Here is a 17766-nt window from a genome sequence, read left to right as displayed (position 1 = left end):
TGATACCTCCGGAGTAGCGGCAATCTTACCACCGGAGGGTTGATACAGCGTTAGCTGCCGGTCCGTGCCCACGACGTCTCCCTGATCGGTGGGCCCGGACTCGTCGGTCGGCGTCGGAGGCACCTCCTTACGGGACTTCTTCGCCGGTGGGGCCCCGCTCGGAAGAGCTCGTTTCCTCCTCTGGGCTGCTTCCAGCAGGGACGCCCTACCAACAGCCTTTGTCTTCACCGACCGCATGACGTCGTCGATCTCTGCAAAAAGGACGGGATAGTCGGAGACGGAGAAACCAAAGGAAAGAACGGGACGAAAGAAGGGAAAAAGTCAAGAAAGAATCGGTGGCGGACTCACGGTCGGTGGGGACCGAGCTCAGACCGACATTCACCAAAGTATCCTCGGAAATAAGGCGGGCCACCGGGGGGAGCTGGCCCTCGGCAACCAACCCCTTCAAGGCGGCCAAGCCATCGGACTCCTCCCTTGACAGTCTCGATAGGCCGATCGGAGACTTCATCGGGGTCTCCCAGGTCGCCCTGATTTCCCAAGAGGGATCTGCATCAACAAAAAAGAAGCGCTCCTTCCATTTGTGAATGGAGGTAGGAGCCTCCTTGACAAGGCCGCATCCTCGCCGCGCTGCGAAGCACCACCACCCTTTGTCCTGGGGGTGGCCGCTCAGGCTGTAGAACTCCCAAAAAACATTCAGGGTGGCGGGGATCTCGTGCATACGGCAGAGAACCTGGAAGACCGTCAGGGCCCGCCACGAGTTCGGCACCAGTTGCGTCGGTGCCACTCTTAAACCCCGTAGCACCTGCATGACCAAGTCCGAAGGGGAAAAGCGGAACCCGGCCTGGAGAATGCCCTCATTGATGGCGATCTTCCCTGGAGGAGGATGGGACATCCTCTCCTCGGGCCCCGGGAGCGTGGCGTTGCAGGCCTCGGGAAGGTGGTACCGAGCCACGAGTCTGTCTAAGTCTGTGGCGACCAGCTCCGACTTAATTTGGTCTGCTCTCACTTCGCCCATTCCTAATGGCCAATAAACCTACGGTCAGAACGGGGACAGGAAGGGGGGAAAGACCGGAGCGACTGGAGTACACTAGTATAAGAGGGGAAAGTATGGAGAGCCCTAAGTAGAAGAATGGGGAAAACTCACCGGAAAAGAGGTAAGAACGGCTCCGAGAGCGCCAAAGGAGAAACAAGTGAACAGTCCGACGGCAGCAACAGCAGCGCAAAGGGAAAACTTGAAAATATCTGTAAAGAAGAAGACGGACGGGGAAAGGCCCCCGATTAAATAGGCGGAAAGGCAAGTGACGCCTCGATGACGCCAGAGGACGCCTGGCTGCCGAAGGGTCGCTCGCGTCCCAAAGGCGAATCGACACCATTAAGGTAGGATGTCCGCCGAAATCCTCAGACTGCCAGGTCAGCAATAACCGCCATACGCCATAAAAAGGGCGGGGAGCTCGAAGCGCGCGCGCCTGTCCGAGGAACGGCGGCAATCCCGAAACATCACTCCCTTCACCTGTTCCCCTTCTGGTTCCAGGCTCGGAAGTGGGGGGCTATTGTTACGGGGGAAATAAGCCGCCATGCCCCACGTGACCGGCACGCGCGCCCAGGAAGACTACGGCTGCCCTTTGATCCAGCATTCCGACCCCGAGTCGGACGTCCTCGGCTCCGCAGCCCGACCCCGAGTCGGCTGCCCCTTGATCCAGCAATCCGACCCCGAGTCGGACATCCTCGGCTCCGCAGCCCGACCCCGAGTCGGCTGCCCTTTGATCCAGCAATCCGACCCCGAGTCGGATATCCTCGGCTCCGCAGCCCGACTCCGAGTCGGCTGCCCCTTGATCCAGCGCTCCGACCCCGAGTCGGAGATCTCTTGATAACGACAGGCTATTCCCCAGAGGCACGCCGCGGCCTCCTGCTCCACTACTCCCTGCAACGGCTGTATCCGATGCTGCTCCACGATCTCCTGCATCAGCCGTACAAAGCGGAGCCCCACTATGCCCTGACGTGGCCGTACCCGGTGCTGCTCCACGACGCCCTGTAACGGCCATGTCAGTGGCCACACCATCGTGCCCCACGATAACGAACCCCCCTGAGAGACCCCCCAGCCAGGTATATATGCGGCTGGGGGGAGAAAGGGGGGAGGTGAGCAATATCTCCCAGAGCACTCTCTTACTTGCGATTATCACCTCTCCTCCTCCTCCAATCTCCTCTGACTTGACCATCGGAGGGCCATCACCACCCTGGTGGTGGTGCAAGGCTTGTTTGCAGGTTTCTTGGCGGAAGGTGGAGCGCAACCAACACCAACCAAGACAACTCAGACGGAACCCCGTTCACACCGCAGTGCCAATCGTTCTCGGTTTGGACCACCAGCAACAAAACTTTTATACTCAAGATCCATTAAAATACTATTTTCAATCGATAATATAGCTAATCCATTTAATCTTTCTTGTGACATAGTTGATCGCAAATAAGATTTTATCAACTTTAATTTTGAAAAACTTCTTTCAGCAGAAGCAACTGTTACAGGTATTGTTAATAATATCCTATATGCAATGCATGCATTTGGAAAAGAATCTGTTTTTTTTATAAAACTTAAAATATCAATAGGAGTACTAGTTTCTGTTTGTAAAAATTCTTTTAAAATTTTTAACTCTGAAAACAGATCAATACCATCAATATCAGAATATTCACCATGCTTTAAAAAGTTTTCAAGATTAAGACAACACTTTTTCAAATCATCTTCATTCAAAGATTTTAACTTTCTAAAATTAAACAAAAAACCAAAAACATTTTCATATATGGTAAATTGTTCCAACCTATTTTGAATTGAAAAAATAGCTTGATCTACTATATATAAAAAGTAATCAATTCTAAAAGATTCTTCAGCTGATCTTGTTATCTCATCATCATTATTTTCATCAAAATATTTTTTTCTACGGATCACACGTTTTTCACGAAATATAGGTTCTATTTCCATTTTATTTGCAATTTCTTTAGATGAATTCAAAGCATTCATGAATCCATTTTCTCTATAACTTTTCAAATAAGAAAGAAGACCTTTTAATTGATCTATAGCAACATCAATATGCATGTCTTCAGATTGTAAAATCTTACTAACTGAGTTAACAGCAAACAATATATCATACCAAATATTCATGCCTAATAAAAATTCAAAATTTTCAATCTCATATGTAGCTAAACATGTGGCTTCACTCTTTATTTTAGGATCTTCACTAGTTTCCGCTAATTGAACTAAAGCATCTCTTATTTTAGGAGCTTGGTTTTTAATTGCTTTGACACTTTCAATACGACTTTCCCAACGTATTTGTGACAAGAGTTTAAGAGTTAATGTGGATATATTATCTTGTAAAATTTTCCATCGTTTTGTAGAAGAAGAAAATAAGGTATAAATTTGTTGTATCACTCCAAAAAAAGATATAGCTTTAGGACACGAGTTAGCAGTATCACATAATACTAAATTCAAGTTATGACATCCACATGGTATGTAAAATGCTCTAGGATTTATATCTAATAATCTTCTTTGTACACCTTGATGTTTTCCTTTCATATTAGATCCATTATCATACCCTTGTCCTCTTATATCATTAACCTCAAGTTTATGTTTTTCTATTATATTTATAAGTTCATTAAAAAGGCCCTTTCCAGAGGTATCATCTATTTCTAAAAATTCTAAAAAATATTCTTCTACTTTTACTGAACTTGTTGAAGTATCTACACATCTTAAAACTAGGGTCATTTGTTCCTGATGGCTTGCATCAGGAGTGCAATCAAGTATTACAGAAAAATATTTTGCTTCTTTAATCTTTTTAAGTATTATAGCTTTAATTTCAGATGCTAACATTTGAATCAATTCATTTTGAATATTATGACCTAAATAATGATTGTAAATTTCACCATGTTGAATGCGTCGAATATGTTCTTGCATTATTGGATCAAATTCTGCAATCGTTTCAATAAAACTTAGAAAATTTCCATTATTGCTTTGATAGATCTTTTCATTCTTTCCTCGAAATGCTAAATTATTTTTTGCAAGATTTTTTACGACAGCAATAATTCTAAATAGAACTTTTTTCCAATGATCCTTCTCTTGGTTTATTTGTTCTTGGAGATTTTTATCAATTGTATTATTTTTTAGCAATCTCACTTCTAACTCAATCCACCTATTCATGCTAATGATATGTTCATTAGTTGTTTCATGACTTTTAAGCTTGATACCTAGATTTTTCCAATCCCTACTTCCTTCATTGACTAATTGACTCGTGCTAGACTTTGAATCAAATAATTTACAGCAAAAACAATATACTCTATCCAAATTTTTCGAATACACTAACCATTTTTTATCATGTTTTTCACCATTAGGTAACTTACGAATATAATATATCGTAGAAAAGTGTCTATTGTTTTCATCCTTAGGAAAATGAAAATCATAATCCCTAATTGGACCTCTTTCCACTATTAGATCTCTAAATTTTGTATCAATTATTTTCCATTGACTAGGATCATATAAATTTGTAGGAATAGAACTAGTTTCACAATCTTTTTCCTTGTTTATCCTATCTCCATCTGACTCTCCATTGTGTTCTTCACTAGATATTGTTTCACTGGCAATCTCATTTTTTAACTCTATTTCGGATGCCTGTTCTATTGCTAATTCTTGAGTTGAATTTGATGTAGTGTTATGTTTGTTTGTAACAACAAATCTATCTAGAGCTCCTTTTTGAGATTGAATGAGTTTATCGATTTTTCTTTTTTTTTTTTTTGAGTTTTTCATACCCACAGTCATATTTTCTATTAGACATTTTAATCTATAAATAATATTATCAAACTAAGCAATTAAAAAACCACCACAAACAAATCAAAATATAAAAAGTTAAAAATGATAAAACTTAATTGTGTCAAGAAAAACAAACTCGGGTCCCGACAAGTAGTGCCGAACTTAATTGTGTCGAGAAGAGGTGGAATAGTTCCGAACTCGACAGCGAGAAGAGGCCGAATAGTGCCGAACCGCTGAAGTAGTGAAGTCACAACCAATCTACAATTGAACCAAAAAATAACAAATTTTAAATTAATTACTTAACTAAATATAATTTAATTAAACCAAAAAATAATTAATAAACTAAGTAACTACATACTACAGTTACTTACTCACCTCAGTGGGATTGGGGAATCGGGATCAGTGGACTGTAGACAGTGGCACAGTGCCACAGTGGGAACTGGGATTTGGGAACAGCCGAACCTCGGGAGGTGGCCCGGTGGGACCGTGGGACTGGGAGCCTGGGAGTGGGAGGAGGTCGGGTGTCGGGTCCGTCGGCCGTCGGGACTTGGGATTTGGGAACCGGGAACCCCGAGGACGAGGAGGCCGCCGGCCGGAGTGGCGGAGGAGCTGAGGTCTGAGGAGAGGATGGGGCCACCGCCGGCGCCGGTCACAGCCTCACGGGAGGCCGAGGACGGCGAGTCGGCGACGTCGGCGAGAAGAGGATGGGACTGAGGCCTCACCGCCTCGGCCCTCGGTCGCCGCGGAGTCGGATGTCGGAGGAGCCGAGGACGGCGACTCGGAGTCGGCGAGGACGCTGGACGCCGAGGAGAGGACGGAAGTCACGGGACTCTGCACGGACGCATAGTGGACCAGACGTCGGCGAGGAGAGCAGAGAGCTAGAGAGGGTTTTGCAAGCCGAATAGCCGATCTGCCCTGCCGAGTAACGAGACCGAGTGCCGAGAACCGGAGAAGGTTCCGGCATTAAAAAGGCAGAGAAGGGGAGAGTCGGACTGTCGGAGAGAAGGGGGGAGCCGGGGAGGAAAAAGCCGTTGCCCACTTGCCCGTTGCTTGTCGAGTGTCGACGACTCGACCGCTCGACCACCGACCACGCCATCGCCCGTCGCCCGTCGCCAGTCGCCGCAATCGGCCTCAGCCTTTCACCGTTTTACGTCGCGTCGCCGCCGCCCAAACCCGCTGCCCACTCCGCCACTCGGCCACTCCCTCCATAGCTGATAGCCCATAGCCATAGGCATAGCCAGTCCCCTCCGCGATAGCCTTGAGCTGAAATTAAAAAAAAAAAAACAAGTGGGTGGTGGCCCGTGGGGGCCTTCCCTGGGCCCGTGGGAGCCTTAGGCGGTCGCCTAAGGCTCGAGCCGGCACTGGTTGGCTGCCCACCTCTCCCAACCATACATTGGGTTCTTTCATGAACTAGCATTTAGCTTGGATGGTGCAGTAGTGTCAAAGATGTCTGTCTTTAAATTGGTGAGATAAAAGAGCTCTTGGATGTATTGAATATTTGAATTGATTCATACAGAGTCATCTAAACCATTTGAATTGATTCATTAGTATTCTGTTCTGAATAGAGCAAACATAGTTAGCTTGTTGGTTTCAGCCTCAGGATCATAGTTCCCAGTCTGCTCTTTTCTAAGGAATTAGGTAATTCTTTGCACAGAAATTGGATCTGCTTAAGGTAGGATAAGAACATTCATCCTTATTTATTTGCATGAATTGTTTTTTTTAGGTGCGCAGAAAGACTTCTGAATTTTTTAGGTGGATTCCAGTAACATACTTGATACTCCGGTAACAAAATATTCTCTTATTAAGACCGTAGATATAATGAAAAATAGAGATTATGACAAAGTAGGCTTGCCATGATGTGAAAGGCATGCACTTTGGAGAACGCTTTGGGAGAGCTAGGAGAAATAGGGAAAGATTTAGCATGTTCAGGACTCATCATATAAACCTCTACAATAAACTCAGTTTTCATATTATGATGAATTGTAATATGAACCAGATTGATCCGCTTCAATTTGCAATTTGTGATTTGCTTATGATTTAACAAATTAGTTGACTTTCTGCACAAGTTCTATGCCTGCTCTCATATACTCATTCCTCACCTTGACCTCTTCATTTGTACAACAAATCTGTCTTGACAAAAAACACAAACTAAGTCCATGCGTGCCGAACATGTAGCGCCATTAAATAAGACATGGTGCATGGTGCATCATGCAAATCAGAATTGGATCTTATTGGGTTGTAATTTGATTCATCTCTGAGCTATATAACCCTGAGGTGTGAGGACATATACAAGCATAAAAATTTAAGTGGTGTGAGGACAAGTGAATTATTATAGCAAGAAAAACAGAGAAATGGAAGTAGAAAAAGATAATAATGATTCATAGGTCAATTAACAGGAGTCTATCTTTCATTCCTTTCCAAGCAGATACACATTAGAGAGCAAATCAAGAAAACACATGGAGGGAAGCAGGATACCTATCACCAAGCCTTTCTACAAGTTCAAAATTCATCACTTTAACAATAGAAAAGAATGTTAGATTTCTAGGCCTAGGTCCAGTACAGAATGAGTTTAGATGGCATGACATTTCGTACAGATCATTAAGACAAGCTCAAAAATATGAGCAGATTATTTTCTTCGTCTTCATGGCCTTTCTGCATGACGTGCTTGATAATTGTTTCTACTTACCCAGTGATGCAAAAGCCCATGGAGCTAGCCATCTGAAAAGGCCTGGAAAACCGCAGGCACCAGTTTTTGCCATTGTTGATCTTTCACCTGGATTCCACAGGAATCATTTTGATGGCAGCAGCAACAGGCATGCCAAGAAAACCGATGAACATGCTCAAAAACCACTGATTGAATGTAAGCGGGGCTGTGCTGGCAAAATCTCCAAGGAGTTGAACAATAAAAAATTGGAAGATGACGGTGATAGTAATGACAGCCATAAACACATAGTTCTCCAAGATGCCCTGAAACACATTTATTTTCTCCATCTCTCTAGAGCTAATCTCATTGAAAACCTGCACAAGAAGCTCTAGAAATTAGTGTGATTTAAGTGTCTTGGTTTAATCCATCAAGAACCACTTGCCAGCCTTCACTAAATAACTGCATGCACTAAAGAATATGAAGACAAGTTCATTAAGGGTGAACATATAAGATGATGCACACACAGTATCTTCTAATCAGGTCAACAGCTCAGCAATTCTCATGCCCATCTAAACAGTTTTCAAGTGATGTAATTATAGGGAGGTATCTATTTAGGGCAAAAGCCAATATAATAGTTTATCAAACAGCCTTTAAGATTCATTATCTAGTCTAAGGTGACAAATTTATCAAATTGTCTTTATTTGGTTTAAACGTTGTTAAATGGAACATTGATAAAAGAAAACAAATTCTATGTTGAATTTCATAAATAAGGTTCGAAGCATATGGACCATATCTTTTGCAAATATTCAAAATAATTTGCCAAACCAATAGGCCTAAAAGAAAATAACGACAAAGTTCCTAAGAGAGAGCACAGATGTCATGATTTACCTGACAAAAGACAAACGAATTGAAAATAAGCGTATTAAGTGTAAGATCAGAATCAGGGCCCTCAAGTTGAAATAGCCCTTTCCCTTCTGCCTGGAGATACCATATTACGATAAACTGATAGAAGGCTTGTCCCAGGATATTCCTCCACATTATGTTGCTGATAAAGTTCCCTTTCCTTCCAACAGGAGCTCTTTTCATCAAGCCTTCATTAGGTGGCTCAGTGGCTAAAGCAAGAGCTCCAAGTGTATCCATGATCATGTTGACCCAAAGCAGCTGAACAGCAGTTAAAGGAGCAGTTCCTATAATGAGATATAGCAAGAGGAAAAGAACTATGAGGAGTGCAAGAGGAAAAAAACTATGAGGAGTGACTCAAAGTATGTGAATATTCAATAAATGTTAAGTATTATATACCTGTTAAGCAGGCTGAAGAGAAATTAACAATGAGAGCAACCATATTAACAGTCAACTGGAACTGCACAAACTTTTGAATATTTATGTACACAGAACGCCCCCATTTTGCCACAGTCACAATAGTTGAAAAGTTGTCATCAAGAATAATTACATCAGCACTCTCTTTTGCGACCTGCATATAAGAATGCAATTGAAAACATATTGATGACAAGGTCCAGTAGAATCCTCCTAAATAAGCATGCTAAAAGATGATGGAATTCACTGCAAAAAAGAAAACTGTGCTTTGTTATTAGCAAACGTAATTACTGAAAAAGTTGAACCATTGGAAAGCGAATCTTATACATGAAACAAACACAATACTGGATATTCCTGACAAACATATTCACAACATCAACAGTAACATGCCCCCTAGTTCAAGCCATGGTTTGAGAAAGACTAGTGTCAAACTAATTGAAAGAAGTGTAAGGATGTATAAGTGATCCTTTAACAGATAATTTACAAGGCATAATCGCTGCAAAGCAGATAATTATGTAAATAATAGCTGAATAACTGGCATGTCTTCACTCTCCTGGCTGTGACAGATAAGGAAGCTTCCATGCAAGATATACAGCAACAACAACAAACAGGGAAAAAAGTACCTCAGTTCCTGCAATCCCCATAGCAAGTCCAATATCTGCCTCATGAAGTGCTGGAGCATCATTTGTGCCATCACCAGTCACAGCAACTACTTCACGGAACACCGTGCGCAGGTGTTCAACCAAGGTATGTTTGTCTAATGGCGAAGATCGAGCCATCACCTGGTAAATTAAAGCATTAGCAAGTAGATGAGGACTAATTAACGAATCAAGTATATAGTGTATACATCATTATGAAAATAAAAGAAACAGAACCTGAAGTTTTGGAATTAAAGCATTCATTTCCTCCGGACTCTTCTTTCTGAACTCTGGCCCTTCAATAGCTACCCCATCATCAGTAAGAATACCACATTCCCGGGCAATAGCCTTTGCTGTGTTTATGTTATCTCCAGTGACCATTCTCACAGTTATTCCAGCAGACCTACAAATTGCAACTGAATCCTTAACGCCTGGACGAACAGGATCTTTAATACCCACAATTCCAATACAAGTATATCCTTCAGTAGGAATTTGTTCCTCAACTGAGAAACTATTTTCAATTTCCATATAGGCAAGGCACAATGTACGAAGGGCTTCATTAGCAAAGCTTTCAATTGTATCATTGAGATGACAAACTGCTGCTTCATCAAGGGGAACAGCATTACCTGCAGGATCTAAAACCTTATTACAAGCAGCCAATATAATTTCCGAAGCACCTTTAGAATGGACACGGAGTCCTCCTTCTGGAAGTTGGAGAACCACCCCCATTCTCTTCTTCGTGGAATTAAAAGGTTCCACTTTTACAAGTTTAGTTGCTTGACGCACGGCCTGAAAATCTCCACCAAGTGACAAGGCAAACTCCAACAAAGCAGTCTCAGTTGGTGTTCCGAGAATTTCAAGCTTTCCATCTTGGTTGATCACAATTTCTCCACTGGTATTATTGAAAATAGACTGCAGAAGAATTTTCACTACAACATCTGGAAGTTGGGAGCCCATACTACTCACCTTCTCAGGGTTACTTACTTCATTAATCTCTCCACATATACAAGCCTTCACAACAGTCATGTGATTGGTCGTTAGTGTACCTGTCTTATCACTGCAGATGGATGTTGCTGAGCCCATAGTCTCACAAGCAGCAAGATGGCGCACTAGCGCTTTATCATTCATCATCTTCTTCATGGCAAAAGCAAGGCTCAAGGTCACAGCTAAGGGCAGCCCTTCAGGAACTGCAACAACAACTATGGTCACAGCAATCGCAAAAACCTCCAACAACTTCAATGCATCATCCCCTGACCAGCTCAAGTATGAACCATCTAGAATTTTACGTCTAATTAGGCTTTCTGAAAGCACTGCGAATGTCACAACTGCAAAAAACAGACCAATTTTCCCAATGATAGTTGCCACTCCATTCAATTTGACCTGCAATGGAGTTTCATCATCTCCTCCTTCACTAAGTGTGGCCAACAGCTTACCCCATTGGGTTCTCATACCAACAGTTGTGACCAACATTATACAAGATCCATCTTGGACCTTAGTTCCAGACAAAAGAAAAGGATTTTCTTTATTTACCATGACAGGTTCACTCTCTCCTGTTAAACTGGATTCATCAATCAATACAGAGAATCCAGAAATGAACAACCCATCAGCAGGGACTTGATCTCCAATTGCTAAATGCACAATGTCACCTGGAAGAAGATCATATATCGACATCTTCTGTCTGAATCCATCCCGCGTAACTTGGATAGATATCTTCTTCTTCTCCTTATCCAAATCCTTGAACTGTAAAGATTGCCGGTAGTCACTCATCGCAGTGACAAAGACGACTAGAAGAATGCTTGCAACAATGCCAAGGCCATCGTGTGCACCTTTTGGCCATCCTTCCATGGCAATGCCAACAATCAGAGATACCAAGGCACAGACAGCAAGAATAATAAGAGTCATGTCCTGAAGTGCTTCCCATACAAATACCCAAAATCTCCGAACTGGGCTTTCAGCAAACTTGTTTATTCCATAAATCTCTTGCCTGCATATCAACCTATCTGCAGTACCAACAAGTCCGTTAGTTGTTGATGTACAAAGCTTGTTTGCAATGCCATCTATCCCGCCATGCATTTTCAACTTCTTCACATCATGGCCTTCAACAATGGAACCTAATTCATCAGCACAAATTTGAAAGCCTGCCGCCTTGACTCCTTCAGGTACAGTGTAATCACTACGTAATGGGATGCCTAAACACATGCCAATGTCAAAACTTACAGAGAGTTTTATATGGAACTAAATAAATATGCCACATTCCTCAACTTGAAGACTAGAATGACAGAAATAACAATTTTACCATGTATAAACTGAAGTGCAGCTTTTGACACCAAAATAGCAACCCGCAACTTCTCCTGAAAAACACCATATTTATATGTCAGTCTCTGCCAAATGGAAGAAAGACCTCTAATTCATATAATAACAAGTGTGCTAGTGTTGTACTGGAAAAACAACATCATAATAGTAGTCAAGACAGATTCCTTGATATTGTCAGTGAATAATGCAGGAGTCACGCGTATCCCCTGCTGATAGGGCTTATTAAGCTAGAATTTTAAATAAAGACAGAAGATGGGAATTAGGGTTAGAGTTTTATAGATGTCTAAAGTTGAAATCAGGTTTCTTGACTGCTGGGAAAAACAAATTGTATATATTAATATAAGGACTTCAAATGGTGAAAAACGTGGTCAAATGTTTAGCCAAGTGGATGCTTTAAAGGGATAGAGAGTTTAATAAATACTTGCATAAAAAAAAGAAAAAGAAAAGATACCATACGGAGATATAACCAAAAAATTGTAAGCATCTATGGATGATGAAGATGGAGTCATTACAACCAAAGAATCATCACTTAGGATTTGATGGAGTCCACTTTCAGCTATGAAGCCAAATCATGAAAAGTAAAATTAAAGTACTTGTGAATAATTTTTAGTTTTACATATTTTTATATAAAAACTCTAAAACCGATCCTAAAATCAACCATAATAGAAGTACTTTAGTAACCAACATTAATAAAATAACGATGCTCGGGTTTCTTCTTGCAACTTTATTCCAATGATATAACTTCCTTTATTAGCAGGGTAGGTATGTTGGCCTTTTCTTCATTCACAGTATCAAATGAATTCATAAAAGGAATATTGAAGCCCTTTCCAGTTCAGCTTTCACATTAGGAAGCTAATTAGCCTTCAAACTCTTGATAGTAATATGACAAATTAACCTTCCAATTATACTGCACTTCCTGATCAGACTCCCATGATAAAAAGATGGTAATTGTTGCTTTATGTGAATTACAGCACATATGATGCATGAGAAAGTATCATCATGCATTTATCTAAGTTATGTTGATGAGAAATCTATGTATGAGAGATTGTTAAGAGACGAATTGTTCTGTCTTGAGGAGCAAAATGTAGAAGACTCAAAGAAGTCCAAAGAAAACCTCATGACGAACTATCAAGTGCCACTTTAGGACCTTCACCAGGGGCACATAAAAGGATTTGCAAGGAGTGCAGGAAGAAGAAATGCAGCACATGATGATGGTGAACCCAACATTGAATAATTTTGCAGCTTGAGGAGCTATTTGATGAAGTCTCAGTTTTAGATCAGTCAAAGAGATCTTAGAGACAATATAAGCTTCTCGTACATACTTTCCCATTAAATAATCAACTCACAGACACAGCAGAACTAGAAAGTCCCAAGTAGGCCAGAACATGAGAAATCTTACCAAAAAAAAAATCGCAAGAGGGAGATGGATACTAACATGGGAATCACAAATATGAGCTACTTAAATGGTTGAATGGTAAGAAAATAGACAATTTAAATTGTTGAATGAAAAAAAGAGCATGCTACCAAGAAATAATGCAGGAATTTAACTTGACCTATAATGAAAGTGTCAACCAGTTGAGTACCATAAAACTTGATGAAAGCATAAATGAGGAAAATTAAGCAATTCTGTGAAGTTTGGAGGAAAATAGATGGTGAATCATCCAAAATATTTCAAATCGAAGGCATCCAAATTATTTGAACATCAAAGGGCAAGAGCATATAATATGCATGCTAAGGAAGAGTCTGTACAAACCTACAGCTACTAAAAAATGGTCAAATAATTTCGACTTCAGGTCATTGATAAAGGGAATTTTGTCAGTCATTATATAGATTAATAAAATTTCTGGATGGATTTCACTGATCACTAATCTTATATTGCCCATATGTTGCTTGTAAGAAAAGAGACTAACAAAAGAAAGGCAACATTTGTTAAGTAAATCCATTGTCCTGAAGGATTTATGACCAACATAATAAATCTTAAACAAGACAAACTCTTGTGCGACCAGGGGCAAAAGATTGTCACAAGAAAGACACATTTATGAGGCACTTAAGCCTTGAATTTTGCAATATGAACAATGCCAAATCCATCAGATATCATCTTGTTTATCATTGAAAGTAATTTTTTTTTCTTTTTTTTCTTTTTTTTTTTATGAAAAAAGAAGAGAGGGGGGAAGAAAGCCCATAACACTACTCGAAGAAAAGTACCATACATTTCATCAACCTGTAACAAATGAATAAGCTGAGGATGCAAGCCTTTGGACCATTGGAAACATGCCAATTCAGTTTCAAATAAACTAATTCCAATAAAACAAAAGGTGGCCTGAGCTTGTAAGCAATGGTGGTCACAAGATTGGAGTAGCATGTGTTTTGGTTATATTAGAACATTTAATATAAAGTCGATAAGGAACATTCAACAACAAATAGGCTACAATATCTAAGAGAGCTTTTTTCCTGTCCTTCTGTATCAAATAGATAATACACATACAGGTATGGCTGAAGATGTCAAGTATGAAACATTTACTTCAGCGTTTCATCTACTTTTGCAGGAAAGCTCTGTCTTGGCAGTACAAATTGCAAACTATAAAATTGTGCTGTATAAGCTTACAGAAAGATGTTGTGGAGGCATGATCTTTAACTTAGTTTGAAGGAACGAGAATAATATTTCATCATGATAATCAAAGCATTCACTTGTGCACAAGTTCAGGTTTTTCATCTAATTATTATAGCACTTCAATGTAGAAAGTACAACAAACAGACAGACAGACAGCCCCCCGAGGTGAGACAGAGACAGACACACACACACGCGCACGCGCAGAGAGAGAGAGAGAGAGAGAGAGAGAGAGAGAGAGAGAGAGGCATAAATGGGAACACAAGGCCTTGGGAGTATACAATTATACTAGGATGAGAGAGATCGAGAACTAGGGAAGGAAAGAATGCAATGAAAAATGAGTGAGGAGTGAAAAGGAAAGTAAAGAACGGTATTTAATCTTTCAAATACCCTTGTATCAGATTTTGTAACCAAAAGCAGATTGGGATCCTCTCCCCAATACCCTCTTGGTGTCATCTCTCAGCATCCTCTAGAACAATCATCGAATAGGCAAGTTCAGGTATCATATTGTACAAGAAAGGGTGATTATCCTCAAGCCATTTCTAATCAGCTGGAGAGAAGGTGGTAAATTGGTGTTACATGATTTAACATGTACCCATGGTTTTATCTCAAGCATCAACATGTTTTCCAGGGTAAGTCTTAATGCACTTGTTGCTTTAATTTCATCTGCGCGTTTATTAGTTTCCATCACTTGCCATAATTTCCTCCTCCTGTTTCATTCTTAGTATTACCAATTGCTTTGCAAGTTGAATCCGAAAAGCGACAATAGCAAAGCTCGATTTCCAATCACTAACAAATTAGTACAAACAGCTTTCATATAAATCCCAGAAACAAAGCTTTAAATCAAAGATCCGGACCCCAGGAGTTAATTTAGATCAGACTACAGATCGGTGCCTAATCCAAGACAAGATGATAACCACCATCTTATACCACTCACAACCTGCCAAAATAAGAAATAATTCCAATCTGCCCAACTTGTTTTCTTTATCTTGTTGAGGCGTTCATGTAACAAGTGACGTATAAATGACTTCGAATCCCAAACTAATATCTAAGACCCAACAATATCTAAAGATCTCATGGCAAAATTACCAACCTAGAACCAATCCAGAACCAGATAGATCATGGCAACATAGGGGAGAGGCAGGGTCCAAACCTTGTTGGTTCTCTTCATGGCGGCCGCCTCGTAGCGCTTCGACAGGTTGGCGGTGAAGCGGAACCGGCGCTTGGGATTCTTGATGACACCGCAGAGCTTCCGCCATTGCTCGAGCGCCTCGGCCGACGAATTCTTAGACTTAACCCCACCAAAGTTCTCGTTCAAATAGGTCTCCATTTCTACTCTCCCTTCCCAAAATCCGATCTTTCTTCCACCCCTCCCCCTCCTCGAGTTCCCACAGAAGCGCGCTGCCTCTGTTTTTAAAAGGGCTTCCAAGAAAGACGACCAACGCGCGTGGAATGGATGCAAGATGGCTTCTTGGCAGAAGCTTCCATGTCGATGCTGCCCAAGCGATGCCCCCGCGGCTTCTATATATTCCTTGAAGTTGCGGAGAAGCCTCGGATGAAGACGGGAAAAAAAGGAGAGAGCTTGAGAACAGGGGAGAGAATCAGAGATGGAAAAGGGGGAGAAGGAGATGGGATCCGAAATAAATTGGGAGGACTGGCTGATGGCAAAGTTCCATTTGGACTTTGGAAACAAACCGGAACTGACGCTATAAAAAACTAATGTGGACAGGCATGGGTGAGGCCCCAATGATAAGGAGTTTTGTGATCTTTGCTTCTAACCTTCACCAAAACTTCATCAACTATTGTTTCTTTTGTAGCTGTGGGGGCGCAAGGGTTGCTTCTTCGTATTTTTGCTTCACCAGTTTTATGTACCTTCTTGTTCCCTTTCTACTTGATTGGTGAGTGGAAAGAGCCATGCAATTACACCTTTGTGCCTTGGATTCATATGAACATGATATTTTACATTAGTTTAGTCAAACATTACTCCACAATGTCTTCCTCGCCAACCAATTGAGACCTTCTGCTTAGCAATTAGAAATTCTTATGGGCGGCCGTAGTACATTTAAAAAATATAAATGAATAAAAAAAAATTGATATTAAAATAATCAAAAAAAGGCTGTATAAGTGAATATATAATTTTAGAAAAAAATGACCTAATCCAACCAAATTTACTTGCACAATGAAAAAAGTCACGGGCTATCTCTCCATCGAATTAAATTTATACTTTACTGGAAAAAAGTCCATCACATGCCAATACTTTACCGGCAAATCCAGTTTTTTGATATTATAATAAGCTAATCTAAACAAGGCATGAATTGATCCCTAACACTATGAGCTCGTTTGGTTTGTGGAAAAAGAAGAGAGAAAAGTGTGGTCAATAGGAAAGTAAAAAAGATGCCTCTTGTTTGGTTGGAGTTTTCAAAGAAAAAAGACAAAAAAGTTGTATTTTCATGGGAATATGATTCCCACATTTTATGGAAAAATCTTTTCTATGAGAAACATAGAAAAGTTACCGAGAATCGAAACATTTTTTTTCCAAAAAGACCCTTCAGCTATTCTTATTTGATTCCAAGCATTAAAGACCTAATTTTTATTAAAAATATAATAAAAATTACGCATAAATTTTTCAGAAAATTGGATGGTCAACCAAACATAAGCACTCTGAAAATCTGTCAATTTTTTAATGGTCAAGCAAACATGCCAAAAGTACTTTTCCAGGCATCCTTTCCTAGCAAATCCAGTTTTTTGAGATTATAATAAGCTAAACAAGGCAATACTCCTGACCCACCTAATCTAAATAAGGCATGAATTGATCCCTAACACTATATGTTTATAATAAATAATGTATAGTCATCAAGAGAGTCACCATCTCATTGATAGTCACCAAAATTAAAAAGGAATGGGGACTAATTAAGTCTATTTCATGTGTGGAAAAGCAGTCCAACGTGCGTTCAACCAGACAGAATTATGATTCTCACGGGTGCAACGTGGGATAAACGGTAAGAATTGGTAAGCAAAATAGTCTAACGTCATTACGTAAGGTCAGTCTCCCTGCGACCTTCTGGCTTCTAGATACCTACTCCAAGAAAAAGTCTGAGCCTTCACAATGTTTTCTTGGCATTGCATTTGTAAAGGCAAAGCTAAGAAATTTATAAGGGAAATTCATTTGCCGTGACAGAGGGTGGAAGGAGACAGTGGGTAGAGGAGGAAGGGAGGTGAGAAAAGGGAAGAAGATGAGCAGACTTCTACCCTGCAGCTGCATGTATAATAAGAGGGTCTACCCTGCATGTTTGATCTTGTTTATCCTTTTCAGAAAGTTCTTCTCATAAAAAGCAAAATAGAAACTATTTTTTTTTAAAAAAAAAAAATCTTTGATGCTTTGGCATTGCTCAATTGAAAACATCCGCATAACACCATGTATATTTTAATCATTTCTTCATTTACGCATTACAATTTATGT

At 40.7% G+C, this 17766-nt stretch overlaps 1 protein-coding gene across 1 annotated transcript; it reads right to left on the bottom strand.

The window, feature by feature from the left end:
- Nucleotides 1–7141: 7141 nt before the first annotated feature.
- On the bottom strand, nt 7142–16136 carry LOC103718570 (calcium-transporting ATPase 10, plasma membrane-type). The gene is made up of 7 exons (XM_008807457.4): nt 15460–16136; nt 11682–11736; nt 9623–11574; nt 9371–9529; nt 8733–8904; nt 8322–8620; nt 7142–7807 (listed from the first exon to the last, which is right to left on the bottom strand). Exons 1-7 carry the CDS (start codon nt 15634–15636, stop codon nt 7559–7561), a joined length of 3063 nt encoding a protein of 1020 aa, XP_008805679.2. The 5' UTR covers nt 15637–16136; the 3' UTR covers nt 7142–7558.
- Nucleotides 16137–17766: the final 1630 nt, after the last annotated feature.

This window comes from Phoenix dactylifera, unplaced genomic scaffold, assembly GCF_009389715.1.
Source record: "Phoenix dactylifera cultivar Barhee BC4 unplaced genomic scaffold, palm_55x_up_171113_PBpolish2nd_filt_p 000648F, whole genome shotgun sequence".
NCBI lineage: Eukaryota > Viridiplantae > Streptophyta > Magnoliopsida > Arecales > Arecaceae > Phoenix > Phoenix dactylifera.
Note: the sequence above shows the minus strand (reverse complement) of the source record. Positions and strands in the feature narration are given on the sequence as shown.